A 19683-nucleotide genomic window follows, 5' to 3' on the forward strand; every position below is an offset into this window, starting at 1 on the left:
GCAACTTAGGGTAAGGTCACACTGGGCAATTCGGGGAGATTTAGTCATCTGGCGACTAATTGCCTCGTCTTTGCGGCGACCAATCACCCCGAACGCCTTCCCTCGTGCCCACTGCGACCTTACCTTAAACGTAGCAAATAAATGTAGCAACTAAATTTTAACAGTTCAGACGCTCCCAGATCACTGAGCTGCCAGACTGAAACGCTAGGAAAAGAAACATTAAACGTTAATTTGGGGAAAAGGATAAAAATTGGAAATCGATTGAGAGTCTTTGTTTATGGTGAACAATCTGAAAACAACTCAACTGAAAAAAGTGTTGGAAGGTGAACAAACATAATCCTGTGCGAAAATCCTTTAACTAAAAATCCTTTATAGAAAAATCCTGTGCAAAACATAAAAATCAGGTGAAAGAGTGCGGAGAGGTCTAACAGCAGGGTCAGCCCAGTACAAACCATCATCATCATCATCATCATCATCAATACACAGGGAGCTCCGAGAGTAAAGTGAACAAGAGCAAAGACAACAGTGGGGGGACATGAGAAAACGGATAAATCCTAGAGACTAAGAGTATAAGTGGAAGCAGCAGGGAATTTGTGATTAAATTGCTCGTTTGTACAAGGCACTTTGCGGAAAAGAAGAAAAACCCTTAAACCTGACAACAGAACATTCCAGAAGGGTGTCTGTGAAGTCGGAGACAATGATACTCTTATACAAGTGATTTACTGGGTCATTATTAGCTTTTCACTTTGCCTGGCCCTGTCCACAACATACAAACATAACCCGGGGCAGGACATTCCTCCTACTTAACTAGTGTGAGTTTACTTACAGTATCAGCTGTTCTATAAAACACCCTAAATTGCCTTCTTCTCTTGTTCCAGGTTGGTATGTGTTGCATTGAATTCTGCTATTCAGCTCCGTTTGCCCATCATCTCCAGGGCAGACAATGGTAACACACAATATGATCGCAATTTACAAGTTCTATAAAGGAACTAAATCTAATTACAGCCTTCCTCTCCCATTGAGCTCCCTGCCATGAAACCAAAACAATTAGTTACCCTTTAATTCCCACTGATGCCCTGCCTGTAAACCAAGCAAACTACACAATTTGATATGGGTACCTGTGCTTGTGACAGAATAAAACCACCAGCTATCATACAAAGACTACCCACCACTTTGCCCCAGTTTAAAGGATTTTTAACCAATAATGTATTCAATTGAATGATTTCAGCAGGTAACGCGACTTCTTGCATTTGAGTTCACCTGCACTCGAACCTATAGGAAGGTCATTGTAAAAAGTTGGCAGTTGCTCAGTCTTACTTGCATCAGGTGTATATGAATTAATTATGGGTACAGATAAAAGTTGCTGACTTGGCTCCACCGGACAGATCTGGCACTGTTTGGCCTGTGTATGGGGACTTTCTGATGGAAATCTGGCTTTAAAGGAGACACATATCTAGCAGGCAGCTTGGAAAATACGTCTCTGCAGCTGAAAGGACGGCTGTTTACTATTTATGTTGCCTAATTGTAAACAGGCACTGGGCAATCTACCATTCAGATGGCAACAGGCTGCAGTAGCGAGTATAGATACAGGATCAGTTATATGGAAACCCATTATGCAGAAAGCTCTGAATTACGGAAAGGCAGTCTCCCACAGACCCAATTTTATCCAAACTGTAAACAATTATTTATTTTCTCTGTAATAATCAAACAGTTTGCATCAAGTACAAGATAATTAATTGTTATTGGATGAAAAACCAGCCTATTGGGTTTATTTAATGTTTTCTAGTAGACTTAAAGGTACAGTTACGCACAAAATATGGTTTTAAAGTAATGTAAATATAATGTACGTTTGTGCTGCACTAGAAAAAATGGTGTGTTTGCACAAGTATAGTTGATATACTCAAGCTGCTTTAAAGCCATGGGGGCAGCCATTCAAAGCTGAAAGTGGAGAAAAGGCACAGGATACACAGGAAAAAAATGATAGGCTCTGTAGTATACAATGGGATTCTTCAGAACGTATCTGTTATCTACTGTGTATCCTGTACTTGAATGGCTGCCCCCATGGCTACACAGCAGCTTGTTTATATAAACTATAGTAGTACTTATCTGTTATCTATTGTGTATCCTGTACTTGAATGGCTGCCCCCATGGCTACACAGCAGCTTGTTTATATAAACTATAGTAGTACTTATCTGTTATCTACTGTGTATCCTGTGCTTTAATGGCTGCCCCCATGGCTACACAGCAGCTTGTTTATATAAACTATAGTAGTACTTACCTGTTATCTACTGTGTATCCTGTGCTTGAATGGCTGCCCCCATGGCTACACAGCAGCTTGTTTATATAAACTATAGTAGTACTTATCTGTTATCTACTGTGTATACTGTGCTTGAATGTCTGCCCCCATGGCTACACAGCAGCTTGTTTATATAAACTATAGTAGTACTTATCTGTTATCTACTGTGTATCCTGTCCTTGAATGGCTGCCCTCATGGCTACACAGCAGCTTGTTTATATAAACTATAGTAGTACTTATCTGTTATCTACTGTGTATCCTGTCCTTGAATAACTGCCCTCATGGCTACACAGCAGCTTGTTTATATAAACTATAGTAGTACTTATCTGTTATCTACTGTGTATCCTGTGCTTTAATGGCTGCCCCCATGGCTACACAGCAGCTTGTTTATATAAACTATAGTAGTACTTACCTGTTATCTACTGTGTATCCTGTGCTTGAATGGCTGCCCCCATGGCTACACAGCAGCTTGTTTATATAAACTATAGTAGTACTTATCTGTTATCTACTGTGTATACTGTGCTTGAATGTCTGCCCCCATGGCTACACAGCAGCTTGTTTATATAAACTATAGTAGTACTTATCTGTTATCTACTGTGTATCCTGTCCTTGAATGGCTGCCCTCATGGCTACACAGCAGCTTGTTTATATAAACTATAGTAGTACTTATCTGTTATCTACTGTGTATCCTGTCCTTGAATAACTGCCCTCATGGCTACACAGCAGCTTGTTTATATAAACTATAGTTGTACTTATCTGTTATCTACTGTGTATCCTGTGCTTGAATAGCTGTCCCCATGGCTACACAGCAGCTTGTTTATATAAACTATAGTAGTACTTATCTGTTATCTACTGTGTATCCTGGGCTTGAATGGCTGCCCCCATGGCTACACAGCAGCTTGTTTATATAAACTATAGTAGTACTTATGTGTTATCTACTGTGTATCCTGTGCTTGAATGGCTGCCCCCATGGCTACACAGAAGCTTGTTTATATAAACTATAGTAGTACTTATGTGTTATCTACTGTGTATCCTGGGCTTGAATGGCTGCCCCCATGGCTACACAGCAGCTTGTTTATATAAACTATAGTAGTACTTATGTGTTATCTACTGTGTATCCTGTGCTTGAATGGCTGTCCCCATGGCTACACAGCAGTTTGTTTATATAAACTATAGTAGTACTTATCTGTTATCTACTGTGTATCCTGTGCTTGAATGGCTGCCCCCATGGCTACACAGCAGCTTGTTTATATAAACTATAGTAGAGTTTCTGAAGCAAACACACCAGTTTTACCAGTGCAGGGCAACACTACATTATATTGCCATTCTTTTAAAACACATTTTTTGGTGTCGTTGTTCCTTTAAGGTATGGAGATCGAAATTACAAAAAGATCTGTTATCCAGAAAACCCCAGGTTCCAAGCATTCTGGATAACAGGTCCCACACCTGTCCTATGGACAGCTGGAGCCAATCACAGACACACACCTCCAGTCACAATAGTATGGCAGCTCCTACTAATAGCATATACTCAAAAAGTAATGTCTGCACACACAGTTATTCCAAGTGCTTGACACACGACAAACCCACACAAAGAAGATGGTACTCACTTTTCTTGACGTATGCAGTAATACACAGCCAGCACTCTCGTTTTCTGCTGCAATGACAAAAATGTGCATTATTATACAGGACACAAAAGATCCATCAGTTTCTAGAGAAAACTTGTCATTGTGTAACCACTGGCAGGACGAGTCCCTAGAGCAGCAAAGCAAGGTCACACTAACACAAAAAGGCAATAAAGACATTCCTACCTGGAATAAACTGAAAGAAGGAATCAAAAAGAGAGTTCATCTTGGAATTAACTGCTATCATTATGTAGATTGTGATGAGGCTACAGTTCATTTATGCTGAGGATTCCCCCTTAAACCTACATTGGGGGGTTATACAGTAACAGAAGCTCACATAGACTGAGTTCGACTGCTGAATGGTTGCTATGGGTTACAAGAGGTTTAGTCTACTCTGGAGGTCAGGTCAACGTAATCCAACGATATTCTTTTTCCATATATTATTACAGACCTGCCTAAAGCAAATATCTTAACAGAACTATGGAGAAGTCAAGGCCTTTAAGATACTGCTGAACTACAAGTACCCGCATCCCGGCAGAGATATCAAATCAGCTCTTAGGTTTGGTTTGTTATTAAATTCATTTACTCTCTTCCCATGACTGTTAAGAGGTAAGAATTAAGCTCCAGAGATGTCGGAATGATGAACTGCTACTTGGACAGATAATAAAACATGCGCTTTCCCACACAGCCCTGTAGAATGGGGCCCCAGCTTTATTTTCTATAAAAGTGTTCCCACATTGGTGCCCTGTTGCTACGTGACCATTACTCCCCAGGTAACAGCCTTTGCATCACAGGGGCCTGGCAACTTTATGGCTACTGTGAATCTGTCCCACGCAGCCAGCTCAGCCATGCAGAGTTCTGCTTTATGAAGCCATTTATGGACCCACCAGTTATGGAAATCACTATGTAGACAAGGGCCACATATCCTTACTAAACATTTCAACAAAAGGGGTTGCTCACCTTTGTTTAAACTTTTTGTATAATGTAGAAATTAATATTCTGAGACAATTTGCAATTGGTCTTCATTTTTTTTTATTTTTAGTGGTTCTGTAGTTTAGATTTTCGTTCAGCAGCTGTGCACTTTAGTATTTCAGCGCTGGGTACTAAGGTTATTTACCCCAGAAACAAAGCAGAGATTCGCAATAAGAGACTGAAATACGAATAGAAGAGGAAACGAATTGAAGAAGTAATGGGATGAACTAACAATAACAATAAAATTGTAGCCGCACAGAGCAATCGTTTTTGCTGGGGTCAGTGACAACCTAGTTGAGAGCTGGAAAGTGTAGGGTAAATAATTTAAAAACTATAATAGAAATAAATAACGAAGACCAATTGTAAAATTGCTAGGAATAGGATATTTTAGAACATACTGAAAAGTCAACTTAAGAGTCAGAGCACACAGGCAGATTCGGGGAGATTAGTCGCCCGACGACAAACCTCCTCTTCTTCGGGGCGATTGATCTCCCCAAACTGCCTCCCGTTGGCTATAATGTAAATCACCGGTACGATGGCACTTGGAGCATCTAGTAACCCACAGCAACCAATCACGTATGTGTTCAAACAGCAGCCCAGTTAATGCTACCTGTTGACGGCTAGTTAAGACCATAACAACCAAACTTAAGACCACTGTGTATCATATAGGTCCAAAAATACCTTTTAATATAACAAATTCATTTCTTGTAATACTAGTAGAAGTTTTAATGCCATCATCAGTATTTCTTTCATTTCAGACCAATATTCCTCATTTATAAATCTGCTGCACGGTCCCAATTGTACACTGGTTCCATACATATCAGTGAACCCTTGGTTTACCCAAAAAAGCCCTTCCCAAACTCTAATGCCTTCAAAATCTCCAATTACAAATTCTCCATTATGGCTTTACTTGCTGTTCAACAATTACACTTAATTGGAATGGATATTGCTCTCCCCTAGTAATGTTCTCTTTTATTGTTTTCATTAAGCCAAGATGGTTAGAGAAGGGACAGAAGGGGGTATATATATATACCGTATATACTCGAGTATAAACCGAGTTTTTCAGCCCCCAAAATATGCTGAAAAACTCTACCTCGTCTTATACTCGGGTCAAGCGCAAAAACGGTCGCCGGCGTCTAAGAATAGTCGCTGGAACCTAAGAATAGTCGCCGGCGTCCAAGAATAGTCTCCAAGAATATTCGCCGGCGTCCAAGAATGGTCGCCGGCATCCAAAAACGAGACACCGACACATCCAATGGGAGCAGAAACCCTCAATTTTTTGATTGAACCTTACCAGAAGCTGCTGCATTTCTCACCCTAGGCTTATACTCGAGTCAATAAGCTTTTGCCAGTTTTTTGGGTTAAATTAGGCACCTCGGCTTATACTCGGGACGGCTTATACTCGAGTATATACGTATAAATATATATATATTTATAGCTAATGGAGCTACGTGTATAAAAGCAAAATGTTGTGCAATAGAGGAAGCCTTTTCATTTCCTTATGCTCAAACTTGAAAGATCTAAAGAATGTCAAGTTTTTTTAAAGGGGCTGTTCACCTTTAAATTAACGTTTAGCATGATGCCGAGTGCTATTATGAGATAATTGGCAATTGGTTCTCAATTTTTTTTTAAATTATTTAGCTTTTTATTCAGCAGCTCTTCAGTTTGCAACTTTAGCAGTCTGGTTGCTAGGGTCCAAATTGCCCTAACAACCATGCATTGATTTGAACAAGAAACATGATTATGAATAGAAGAGGCCTGAGTAGAAAGATGAGTAATATAAACTAGCAATAACTACATGTGTAGCCTTACCAAGCATTTGTGTTTTTTAGATGGGGTCAGTGACATCACCCCCCCCCCCCAATTTGAAAGCTGAAAATAATCAGAAATAGTAAAAAAATGAAGGCCAATAGAAAAGTTGCTCAGAACTAGCCATTCTAGAACATACTAATAGTTAACTTAAAGGTAAAGCAAAGGTAAAGCACCCCTTTAACTGCTAGTATGATGTAGAGAGTGATATTCTGAGACAATTTGCAATTGGTTTTCATTTTTTTATTACTTGCGTTTTTTTTGGTTATTTAGCAGATCTCCTGTTTGCAATTTCAGCCATCTGGTTGCTAAGATCTAAATTACCCTAGCAACCATGCCCAGATTTGAATAAGAGACTGGACTATGAATAGGAGGAGACTTGAATACAAAGAGAAGGATAAAATTAGCAATAACAATACATTTGTAGCCTTACAGAGCATTTGTTATTTAGATGGGGTCAATGACCTCCATCTGAAAGCTGAAAAGAGTCAGAAGAAAAATGCAAATAATTTAAAAAACTATAAAAAAAAAAAAATAATGAAGACCGAATTGAAAAGATACTTAGAATTGGTCATTCTTTAACACATTAAAAGTTCATTTAGGTGAACCAAACCTTTAAAGAGACACGGACACCTGTTATTGTCTCCTGTAGAGGTTGGATCAGACTGTAGGTACAAAGCACATGTTCCATGTTAATGTCCTTTCTCTTGTGCATGGGAGACCTCCCGGCCATTTAAAGGGATTCTGTCATGATTTTTATGATAGTTTTAATTTCTAAATGACACTGTTTACGCTGCAAATAATTCACTGTACAACATAAAATGTCATTCCTGAACCAGCAAGTGTATTTAGTTGTAATATTGGTGTGTAGGTGCATCTCAGGTCATTTTGCCTGGTCATGTGATTTCAGAAAGAGCCAGCACTTTAGGATGGAACTGCTTTCTGGCAGGTTGTTGTTTCTCCTACTCAATGTAACTGAATGTGTCTCAGTGGGACCTGGATTTTACTATTGAGTGTTGTTCTTAGATCTACCAGGAATCTGGTTACCTTCCCATTGTTCAATTGATGGGCTGCTGGAGGGGGTGAGGGAGTTTGATATCACTCCAACTTGCTGTGCAGCAGTAAAAAGTTGCTATAGTTTTTCCAGAGCACAATTCACATGACTGGTGTCATCTGGGAAACTGACAATATGTGTAGCCCTATGTCAGATTTCAAAATTAAATTTAAAATCCATTTGCGCTTTGTAAAAATGGATTTCAGTGCAGAATTCTGCTGGAGCAGCACGATTAACTTGTGCATTTTGAAAAAAAAAACATGTTTTCCCATGACAGTATCCCTTTAAACTTTAAAAATGAATCCTGCAGGCCAGGCGGCTGTGATGGAGAATGTCGTTTGCACCAGCAGGTTGGTTTCTTCATTCTGTGCGGTGTATATAAACACAAAAATGCCTGAATATTCAGTCTATATCGCAATAAATTCAGAGCCAAAGTGGCCATTTAAATGCCTTTCATCTGCTGCCTGAAAGCAAAGATAAGGGATGACTTTAAAGTCTCCATGTTTCCTCCCACCTTGTTCTTCTTGTTTTTCTAGGAACATCCTTTTGACTGTAGCCAAATTAGTTAAAAAGGCTGGCAACTATGTTACCCCTAGAGCTTTTGGAAATAGGTCACCAGTCACCACCAATGACAGTAGGAGTGCAACAGGACACCATGCATAGCAATCAGGGCATTTTCCTGTGACCTGCTAATGGCAATCTTAAAACAAAGCATCCTTTAGCTCAGAGGTGTCTATTTCTATAGGTTGGACCCTTATTCACCAATAATAATTGGGGCCAAATTATAATGACATTGAAAGAGGTCCATGGGAACCCAGTTGGACAGCCCTGATGCTGAGAATAAGATTCTAAAATTATGATCATCTGTAGTGTGATTTATTGTTTTTTAATTAACAGTTTGGTTATAGAGCTGGATGGTCTGGTGTTTTTACTTTCGGAACACAAATGGTTGTTTCACTATAAGGGCAGTCATCTTATAGAGTTCTCTACAAAGCGAAGGTAGCCATGAGTGGGTTATCATAAGTTAAAGGGTAACTTGGACGCAGCACAGGAGGCTTCAATGTATGTGTATGACAGTTGTGAATACCATGTGACAGTTATATAACATGACAGTACTTCCAATGGCTCATATATCAGTGGCAGTACTTGTTGCGGTGAAGACATCCAACAATTTCCCGTGAATAAAGCAAGAGTCAGGGGCAGTCATTGGATTCCTCTTGAAAATGACAGGTCCTGTGGAGAGACAATGCCTTCTGTAATCGTCTGCTTGTCTCCTTCAGTTGGTCATCAGGTGATTTATGCTAAAAAAGTCCAACAATTAGAGTGCATAGCACAGGTTCTTCAGAGGAAACCCAGTAAACCGGCATTAGAGTCACCTTGACCCGTTTGTCCACATTCCATCCCATGAGACTGCATGCACTCCAAAACCAGTATCTCTCAGAATGAACCTGTAAGAATTCCAGCAATCTGTACCCTCAAGGCTGCCAATCGGAACATGTACCAGAGTACCAACAAACTGAGAATGTTTATCCAAGAAAATGTGTGTTCTGCGCCTCCACTTATCTGTAGCATCTTCTAAAGCAAGTGCAGTGCCTGAGGCAAAGGGGACGCCACAATATCCAGTCTAGAAAAACTCAAATACATTTTATCAACACACTCAGTGGTTTTCTTTGATCTGCTTTAGCTAAGCTTTCATGTTTCCTATTCCACAACTATGGTCATGTGATTTTTAACATTTGGCTGAATCAGTTGAAAAAGGCCAAATCCCGAATTGAATCCTGGATGTGCGGAATCCCTGCAAGACTTTTTGCTATAAAGAACTGATGTTGTTTACTAAAAGGAAGCCGTCATGTAAAAAAAACAAAATCTCAAAACAACGACAACATTAGGGGGCACATTTACTTAGTTTGAGTGAAGAAATAAAAAAAACTTCGAATTTAGAATGATTTTTTTGGCTACTTCGACCTTCGACTTTGAATCGAAAGATTCGAACTAAAAATTGTTCGACCATTCGATAGTTGAAGTACTGTCTCTTTAAAAAAACTTTGACCCCCTACTTCGCCAAGTAAAACCTACCGAACCTCAATGTTATGGGGGATGGTCCCCATAGGCTTTCTAACAAATTTTTGGTTGAAGGAAAATCGTTTGATTCGAAGGATTTAATCGTTCGATCGAACGATTTTTCCTACGATCGTTCGAACGAATTGTGGTAAATCCTTCGACTTCGATATTCGAAGGATTTAACTTCGACAGTCAAATATCGAGGGTTAATTAACCCTCGATATTCGACCCTAAGTAAATGTGCTCCTAGGAGTACTTTACAAAGACCACCGTCAGACCCCACAAAGACATGCAACAGCACTAAGGGGCAGATTTATTAAGGGTCGAATTTAAAATTCTAATTTTCACATTTTTTTTTATGGTCAAAACTGTCAAAATCTGCTAGGGAATTATCCGAACTCGATTCGAGTTTTTTACAAAAAGATTTTAATTCGATTTTCGATACTTATCATACTTTGGCCCTTTATAAATTCAAATTCGACTATTCGCCACCTAAAACCTGCCAAATTCCTGTACGTTAACGGAAGAGGTCCAGTGACCAATTTGGAGATGTTTGTAGCCTTCCTGACACTTGAGGTTTTTTTCAGACAAAAAACTATAATAGAGTTTGATTGAGATCGAGTTTTTGCATTCAATCGAATCTAAGGGAGTTTAAAAAAAAAAAAAAAAAAAAACTCACATGAATTCGAAATTTGACCCTTGATAAATGTGCCTCCCCAAGTTTTTGCAGTTTATTCATAGGAGGTGGCCCCATTTCATTGCATCTTATGACACAGGTTTGAAACAGGCAACACGTATAAAGTGGTACTGCAAATAACAGTCGTCCAACTTTATGCTGTTACAGAATTGCTCATTGCACAGGGACTTGACATTGTCCGCCTCTCGCTGAGACATCTAAGAGTTAGAAAGAGAAGTTAATAGAGGTGAAGCGTCTCGGAGTATTGTGCTCAGTAACAATAGGGCCCGGCTTCCTCGTATTAATGCCGTTCCCTTGGGTGTACATAATGCCTCATACGGCCCCAGACCTGCTGCCGCTAGAAAGTGGTCTCTGTGGGATTGCAAGGTTCCACCAGGCACTCTGGAAAGAAAACAAGAGTCTAGCGAGTTATACAAAACTCTCGTTATTGTAGCAAATAGGCAGTCTACAGTTACTGTCAATTAATCAGCCATAACAGCTTCTGCTAATTATATAGGGCAGAATGCAATGCTAATTCCACAGATACCTGCATTTGCAAATCTATATACCATACTAAATAGAAGTGTAATTTCCCTTTATCTGAAAGGGAAAACATCCCAAGAAATACATAATGCATTGATCAGGAATCAATACAGGCAGAAGAGAGGCCCCTAGGCAGGATAGTGTTTGTGCCCCATAGAGCAATGCCTATCTCTCTTCCAGCTTCCGTCCTATAGTTATAGGATATGCATGCGAGACAGGGTGCCTAAGCATTTTTTTTAAATATTATTTAAAATATATATTTATTTTATGGGCCGAAGTACCCCCTACAGCTGCCCAGGTTATATGCTGGCCCTTGCGTGCAATGACTGCCTTCTGCAGAGACAACAAAAAATCCAACAATATGTGGAAAGCTTCCAATAATATGACCCTGCAGAGATAGAGCTGACAAATTTAGCTCCACGGCGTAGGATGTCAGGTCCTCGAATAGCGGACGCCCACTATCTGCCATTGTCTCCTGGCTGCCATTGTATCCAAGTTGTTTGTTCTGTCTCGTTCCAGCAGAAAGCGAAAGTCACAAATGGTCCGGACAAATGATCCATTACTAGAGATAAGGAACAAACAAGATCCCTGTGGCCTTAGGCCCACACTTTACTGTAGGAAAAGCCAGGATAACGAGCATTACTTGCTCTGGCATTCAAAATATTAAATACCAAAGCTCTCCTAATGGCTTTCACTAAACATAAGCACAGAATCTGGCTTTAACTGGGTCAATGCTCCTCTGTAACAAAAAGATATATCCCCACACAGGCCGAGTTAGCATTTACTAAGATAAATTGTTAGCACCCTAAGGGCTAGTCCACACGGGGAGATAGCGACGCGTTTGCGGTCGCGGCGACAAAGCGCCGCGACAGTCGCCGCGACCGGCGCAGGCGACAGTTTTGTATGGGCGCCTATGTAAAAACGCCTGTGCTAACCACACGAGGCGATGCGCTTTTCAACAGTCGCCTGAAAATGCCTGGCGCTTTTCAACAGTCGCCTGAAAATGCCTGGCGAGGCATTTTCAGGCGACTGTTGAAAAGCGCATCGCCTCGTGTGGTTAGCACAGGCGTTTTTACATAGGCGCCCATACAAAACTGTCGCCTGCGCCGGTCGCGGCGACTGTCGCCGCGACCGCAAACGCGTCGCTATCTCCCCGTGTGGACTAGCCCTAAAAAACTTGAAAACTTGGTATGAGACAGATTTAGCCCCCTGTGTCACATTGTTCTAAAGAAAATGTACTTCATAATTTATACTGGAGCCAAACTGGCAGCTAAGTGCATCTCAGCATTATGCTCGGAAATGTTTCTACACCCAGAGGCCATAAACATTATCCACTAGGTTGTGCCTTTTACACAGGCTTCTTCTATGCATCAATGAATGGTTGTTATATGGCACATTGTTTGGGTCTGTGTGAACTCTAAAAATAAACGTTGCATGGCTTATTTGTGTCTCTATACACTAGTGGGCTACACAAGATACAACTACTATACAACAGCTTGTTTAAAGTCTCTATGCACAATTTATTAACATGTATTTCTAGAGCGCCAACATATTTCGCAGCGCTGGTACAATGAAGCTTATGTGAGTTTGTTTGGATCAGTACACATTAAAGCTCTACTGAGTACCTATTGCTCCTCATAATATTTGGGCCTCTACATTGTGTGTTTTAGAACTGTATGAAAGGGATCATGGAGACTCACATTAAACAGCACATGGCCCACTTTTGGGTCCTGATCCATAGCTTAAGAACCGCTGCCACCGAAATATTAAGATAGCAGCTGTTACTTACGTAAAGCCATTGCAGGTTGTCTATGTAGGAGTGGAAGCAAGAGACTTACCTGTTGTACTCTGTGGCACTTCCAAATTGACATTGACAAAGAATCTGATGCTCTCCCCTGATACAATCGATGAGTGAACAGTGTCGAAAAGCTCCTCTCCTCCCCCTCCTTCTTCTTCTTTGGGGTCACAGCCATCATCTGTGTCACACTTAAGGTAGCCTAACACAAGTAAAAGAAGAATGCAGTCAGAACAAAGTCCTCATATGCGTGTCGCCAACATGGCTGAGTAACAGAATGGAAGCCAACATGGCACTAGATTCCCTATGTAAAGTGAATTTTCAAAACTACCTATATAATTTAAAACGTTGGGAGGGATTTCCCTTAAGTCCATGTATAAAGGTCCTATATAAAGGGGAATGTTGGGAGGGATACACCTAATGTGGGGAGCAAAAATTTCAGCACAACCCTGCACAGTACAATCCCCATAAGTCCATATATAAAGGGGATGTTGGGAAGGATGCACCTAAGGGTAGGACTCCACGGGCGATTTCAGAGCGATCCAACGCACTGCGCAAAAACGCAGGCGTCAAGACGGATGCGACAGAAATAAGGTAAGTAATAGCATTGTCGGATGGTGTCACAGCATTGATCCGTCACGACTGTCGGATGCAGACGCTGCGTCTTCATCCGACATTACCATATCTTTCCTTATTTCCGTCGCATCCAACGTGACACCTGCATTTCTGCGCATCGGATCACGTCAAAAACGCCCATGGAGTCCTACCAAAAAGCCTGAACTACACGAGCGCTTTTGTAGGATGGTGTCGGATCGTCAAAACGCATCCTTGTCGCGAACCGACGCGCTGCGACATAATGCAACAAAATAAGGCAAGAGATAGAATTGTCGCAGAGTTGATCCGATGGTCGGATGCAGACGCAGCATCTGCATCCGACAGTCGGATCACGTCCGATCAACGCTGTGACACCATGCGACAATTCTATCTCTTGCCTTATTTTTGTCGCATGCGACAATTCGCATGCGTTTTGTCGGATCGCGACAAAATCGATTGTGGAGTCCTACCCTAAAATGCAATGGGACTGATACAAAAATCCGATGTGTAAACTACATGTAAAATTTTCCATCCGACTTGACATGACTGTCGAACGTGAACGCTGTGTCTTAATCCAACAAGATAAAAACAGATGGTGTCAGAAAGACTTTTTTTCCTCATTGAAATATATTGACTGTCGGGTGTAAACGCATGAACTAAAGACTCCATCCGACTTATCTGATCCGACTTATAGCCTAGGGGCATCAGATTTTGTAGCGTCCTAAAAAAGCTTGTGCTGTTGCATGTTGTTGCGCTGCGAAGCGTGGTGTTGCACGGAGGATCAGATAAAATCTGACCCACAAAATCTGATGAAAAAACGCTTGTGTAGTTCTATCCTAATGTGGGGTGCAAAGATTTCAGAACAGCATCTCTTCCATAATAATTAGCTATATAAAGGTATTAGTGGAGTATTTATGTTACTGGGCCCTTTAAATTAAAGCCACAGTGCTGAGTCTTGCAATCATTTGAACAGAGCACTATTAGAAATAATAAAAACATTTTATGTTAAGGAGACCAAATTGCAGAATGATCAAAAGAGCTGATATGCACTGATTAGAAGTGATCCAGGCAACTGAATAGCAAGCAGGAGAAATATGGGCAGAAATTGTTTTATAATTAAAGATCTCGGAGATTAGAAGCTTAGAATGCAAGAGAGTCACAGCGTAGGCGGTTTCCCCCACCGCGGGCTCATCACCGCACATGAAAGCCTTTGCAGAACGGAGGGAAGTTTGGCGAGACTTCTGCTCAGCTAATAAGGAAAGGAACTTTTAATCAGACGCTCAAAAATACATTTGGGACATCGCAAATCTGGACTAATCAGAGAACTACAGCAAGCGAGGGTCCCTAGAATTACTGATGGAACTTTAACGAACAAGCACACAAAAACAAGTGATTAATGGAAGCATCTGCCGACCAAGAGAGAGATTTTGCACCGACGGATCAGTATTTACCACCATCAAAACACATGTTCTGATACAACAGCCGTGAGACGACCAACTTTGCTCCATTTCATAGGCGCAAAGCAAATGGCATTGGAAATGTGTGAGAAAAATATGATTATGTTTATTAAACAAAAGCACTCAGCAGAGCAGCATCCAGAAGGGCCAGTAGGTGTGCTGCTTCAGAAAAGCCCCCTAGCTTGCCCGGGGCCAAGAAGTGCTGGGGATATGCAACATCTGACTTCCCAGGATCCATTATATATTGATTTCTTCCCTTTTCTGTACTGCCTGTGCTCTCGGGCTTGATGAAAACGAGGAGCCAATTACAGGTAAATGAGGGTTAGACTAAAACTAGCCATACACAGGCTGCCATTGCCTGCTGACCTCTGACCAAGTTGGTGGCTAAATGGCCCTGTAGGAGGCCAAAACAACAGCTTCAGCCACTGCTAAATGATCTGCAGTCTATCAGATATCAATAGAGAAGGCTGAAAACTGCAGTCGGATAGTTTAAGTGGTAACACTAGTGATCCATCAGGAAACAATAATACTGTTAAGCATGTGACTTTCAGCCAGGGTTGCCAGGTTGGCAGTTTTCCAGCCAAATTGGGCTACTAATTTATAGCCCAGGCTGGTTTTGAAAGTACTAACTACCCAAGGTATGGATTTGGGCTACTTTTTGGGACTTTAGCAGGTTTGTACAAGTTAAATGTAAGACTAAAATACCCAGCATGCAATGGAACTGTTTTGTGTAGAAGTCGGGAGTTACCAGATTTTTGGGCTCAGTACCCCAGTCTCCCATCTCGCATTCTCGCATTTACATAGTTACATAGTTAAATCGGGTTGAAAAAAGACAAAGTCCATCAAGTCCAACCATTACAAATGAAAACCCAGCCCCATACACACACCCCTCCCTACTTTTAATTAAATTCTATATACCCATATCTATACTAACTATAGAGTTTAGTATCACAATAGCCTTTGTATTATGTCTGTCCAAGAAATCATCCAAGTCCCTCTTATAGTCATTAACTGAATCATCACCCGGCAGTGCATTCCCCAACCTCACTGTCCTCACTGTGATGAACCCCCTACTCTGTTCCTTTAAATGAAACTTCTTTTCTTCTAGTCTGAAGGGGAGGCCTCTGGTACGTGATTCTCTTTATGGGTAAAAAGGTCCCCTGCTATTTGTCTATAATGTCCTCTAATGTACTTGTAAAGTCTAATCATGTCCCCTCACAAGCGCCTTTTTTCCAGAGAAAACAACCCCAACCTTGTCAGTCTCCCCTCATAATTTAACTCTTCCCTCCCTCTAACCAGTTTAGTTGCACTTAGTCTCTGCACTCTCTCCAGCTCATTTATATCCCTCTTAAGGACTGGAGTCCAAAACTGCCCCCATACTCCAGATGAGGCCTCACCAGGGACCTATAAAGAGGCAGAATTATGTTTCATCCCTTGAGTTAATGCCCTTTTTTATGCAGTGACTTTCCTTAATTTCACACAATTTTCGGTCAAAAAAATATCTAGAGGTTGAGCTGTTTTGCCAATGTTTATTGAAATTGTATATGAATTAGGGCCTTATGGGACCCCTATACCTCCAGGGCGAATCTGTCCCATTTTGCTTCAGTGAAAATTTGTAAAAGGTGTATTTTCACATATATTTATTTTTTAGACATTTCTCACTGCACATATTGTGCTATTTAGGCTCGTATTGGGCTGGTTCTATAGCGGACTTTGGCTGGTTTGGAGAATTAGATCTGGCAACCCTGCTTTCAGCCTCTCCTACTAATCCAAAACCTAAGTCTGCTCTCCACACCACAATGTTGCTGCTCTCATATACAGTATACCATGGCCCTTGTGACAAGATTTGGTCCTGGATTTGGTCAAAACCACCAGTCAGACTGCCCCGCCAGATGTTCTGACTGAAAAGCTAACAAATAAATGTATATCTTTGCCTTTGATGGCGACCGATCAAAGAACTGTATCATATGGTCAGTGAACAATGCTCATTTACATCAACAACCTCGAGCCACCATTTTGTCATGTTCTAAGGCGGATCAGATCACATGACAGGAAATAAGGCAAGTTCTGAGTGTAACAGGAAGGAGTATGCGAGTACAAGAGCCTACTCTGTCCATTCATTGGCTGATATAACCTAGCATGTATGCGCACCCTTGGTTTGTGTGTACACACAGTGTCTAATTACCTAATGCACGCTTTGTTTGTGAGGAAACTGTATTAAACGTATTACATCAATTAATGACTATAGTCTTTAGCCAGGCTGGAAGCCATAACTAGCCCTTGAATGCCCTCGTGGCTCCAACTGGAATGCCCTGTCCGTGGTACACAAAGGCGTATATTTGCACCTGTAAAACTTTTCAACTGGTCTTTGTTTTTATTTTCTTTTGTTATAGCATTTGAATTATTTACATTTTTTCTTCCGACTCTTTCCAGCTCTGTAAAAGCTACACATTGATTGTTATTGTGACTTTTTATTCCTTATCTTTCTATTCAGCTCCTTTCCTTTTCATATTCCAGTCTCTTGTTCAAAACAATGCATGGTTGCTGGGGAGGTTTGGACCCTGGCAACAAGATTGCTGAAACGGCAAACTGGAGAGCTGCTGAATAGAAAGCTAAATAACCTCAAATGATAAAAAATGAGAAGCAATCGCAAATTATCTCAGAGTATCCCTCTCTATATCATACAAGTATGGGATCAGTTATCCGGAAAACCTTTATCCAGAAAGCTCAGAATTACTGAAAGGCCTTCTACTATAGACTCCATTTTATCCAAATAATCTAAAGTTTTAAAAAAGGATTTCCTTTTTATTGTGTAATAATAAAACTTTAGCTTGTACTTGATCCCAACTAAGATATAATTAATCCTTATCGGAGGCAGAACCAGCCTATTGGGTTTTAATTAGACTTAAAGGGATACTGTCATGGGAGAAAAATAAAAATTTCCAAATGAATCAGTTAATAGTGCTGCTCCAGCAGAATTCTGCACTGAAATCCATTTCTCAAAAGAGCAAACAGATTTTTTTATATTCAATTTTGAAATCTGACATGGGGCTAGACATTTTGTCAATTTCCCAGCTGCCCCTTGGTCATGTGACTTGGGCCTGCACTTTAGGAGAGAAATGCTTTCTGGCAGGCTGCTGTGTTTTCTTCTCAATGTAACTGAATGTGTCTCAGTGGGACATGGGTTTTTACTATTGAGTGTTGTTCTTAGATCTACCAGGCAGCTGTTATCTTGTGTTAGGGAGCTGCTATCTGGTAACCTTCCCATTGTTCTTTTGTTTGGCTGCTGGGGGGGGGGAAAGGGAGGGGGTGATATCACTCCAACTTGCAGTACAGCAGTAAAGAGTGATTGAAGTTTATCAGAGCACAAGTCACATGACTTGGGGCAGCTGGGAAATTGACAATATGTCCAGCCCCATGTGAGATTTCAAAATTGAATATAAAAAAATCTGTTTGCTCTTTTGAGAAATGGATTTCAGTGCAGAATTCTGCTGGAGCAGCACTATTAACTGATTTATTTTGAAAAAATTTTTTTTTCCCATGACCGTATCCCTTTAAGGTATGAATATCCAAACTATTGAAAGACCCATTATCCGGAAAACCCCTGGTCCCAAGCATTCTGGATAACAGATCCCATACCTGTACTAAAAGTTAACTCAAAGGTAAACAAGCCCTTTTAGATACATACACCTTTAGGGTTAGTTCACACGAGGAGTTTCGGGGAGATTTTGTCGCGTGGCGACTAATCGCCTTGTCTTCTGTGCGACTATCTCCCTGAACTGCCTCAGGCTATAATGAAAAGTCGCCTGCGCTAATGCTCACGCGGCGATGCGTTTTCTATAGTCACCCGAAGTTGCCTCGACAGGCGACAAAATCTCCCCGAATCTCCTTGTGTGAACTAACCCTTACGCCCGGCCCTGGGTGACCTACAACTTTCCTTTGATTCCAGGCAAACACTTTAGATGGCTACCTGTACACAGTAGCCAGCGGCCACCTTTCCATGACAATGAGGGTAAGAGCTCTTCGTGCAGTAATGATCCTTTCAAGTAGTTTATTTCCTACAAGCCAGAATTGTGTTAAACTGTCTTTGTAGTTGTCAAAGGGACAAGTAGCATAACAAGGAATGATTTACAGAGCAATTAGTGAAGACTGGAAATTAATTATGAACGGCCAGCAACCTGTTCTCTCAGGCCAAGTCTGGTCTCTTCCAGCAGCCGTGCAGACCTCACACCTACTAGTGGTTGGGTAAGTATTTACACACGCGACACTAACGTGTGCTCCACCGCATAATGATTTAAGGGGACATATGGGAAGGTAATCCTTCAGCCCTCCTCTTTCATGATCCCATTTCACGCACATGGTATAAGTTCTGCGTTATATTCTGCGACATAAGAGGCTCAGCCTTGATATTTATAGTAAAAATTAGGGATGCACCGAATCCAGGATTCAGTTTGGGATTCTGCATTTTTCAGCAGGATTCAGATTCAACTGAATACTTCTGCCTGGCCGAACCGAATATGAAACCTAATTTGCATATGCATTTGCATATGCAAATTAGGGATGAAGAGGGAAACCGCGTGACTTTTTGTCAAGGAAGTAAAAAAATGTTTTCCCCTTCAAACCCCTAATTTACATTAAAAAAAAAATAGGATTCGGATTGGTATTCGGCCAAATCTTTCGCGAAGGATTCGGGGGTTCAGCCGAATCCAAAATAATGGATTCGGTGCATCCCTAGTATAAATAACCTGTTGGTTTTGGTTGCCCTTGCTTAGCTGAGCTTTCCTATCCCTGCTTGATAGACAAA

The 19683-nt window shown here is 41.0% G+C and overlaps 1 protein-coding gene across 2 annotated transcripts in view; it reads right to left on the reverse strand.

The window, feature by feature from the left end:
* Window positions 1-19683, reverse strand: part of slc4a11.S (solute carrier family 4 member 11 S homeolog) — a 96652-nt gene that overhangs the window by 45670 nt on the left and 31299 nt on the right. For both annotated transcript variants that reach the window (XM_041579353.1, XM_041579354.1), the window contains exons 3-4: window positions 12872-13030; window positions 3904-3950 (exon numbers count right to left, since the gene is read on the reverse strand). In XM_041579353.1, the coding sequence (XP_041435287.1) occupies window positions 3904-3950; window positions 12872-13030 (206 nt within the window). The remainder of the gene's footprint in view (window positions 1-3903; window positions 3951-12871; window positions 13031-19683) is intronic.

The sequence above is a fragment of the Xenopus laevis genome, chromosome 1S, assembly GCF_017654675.1.
Source record: "Xenopus laevis strain J_2021 chromosome 1S, Xenopus_laevis_v10.1, whole genome shotgun sequence".
Lineage (NCBI taxonomy): Eukaryota > Metazoa > Chordata > Amphibia > Anura > Pipidae > Xenopus > Xenopus laevis.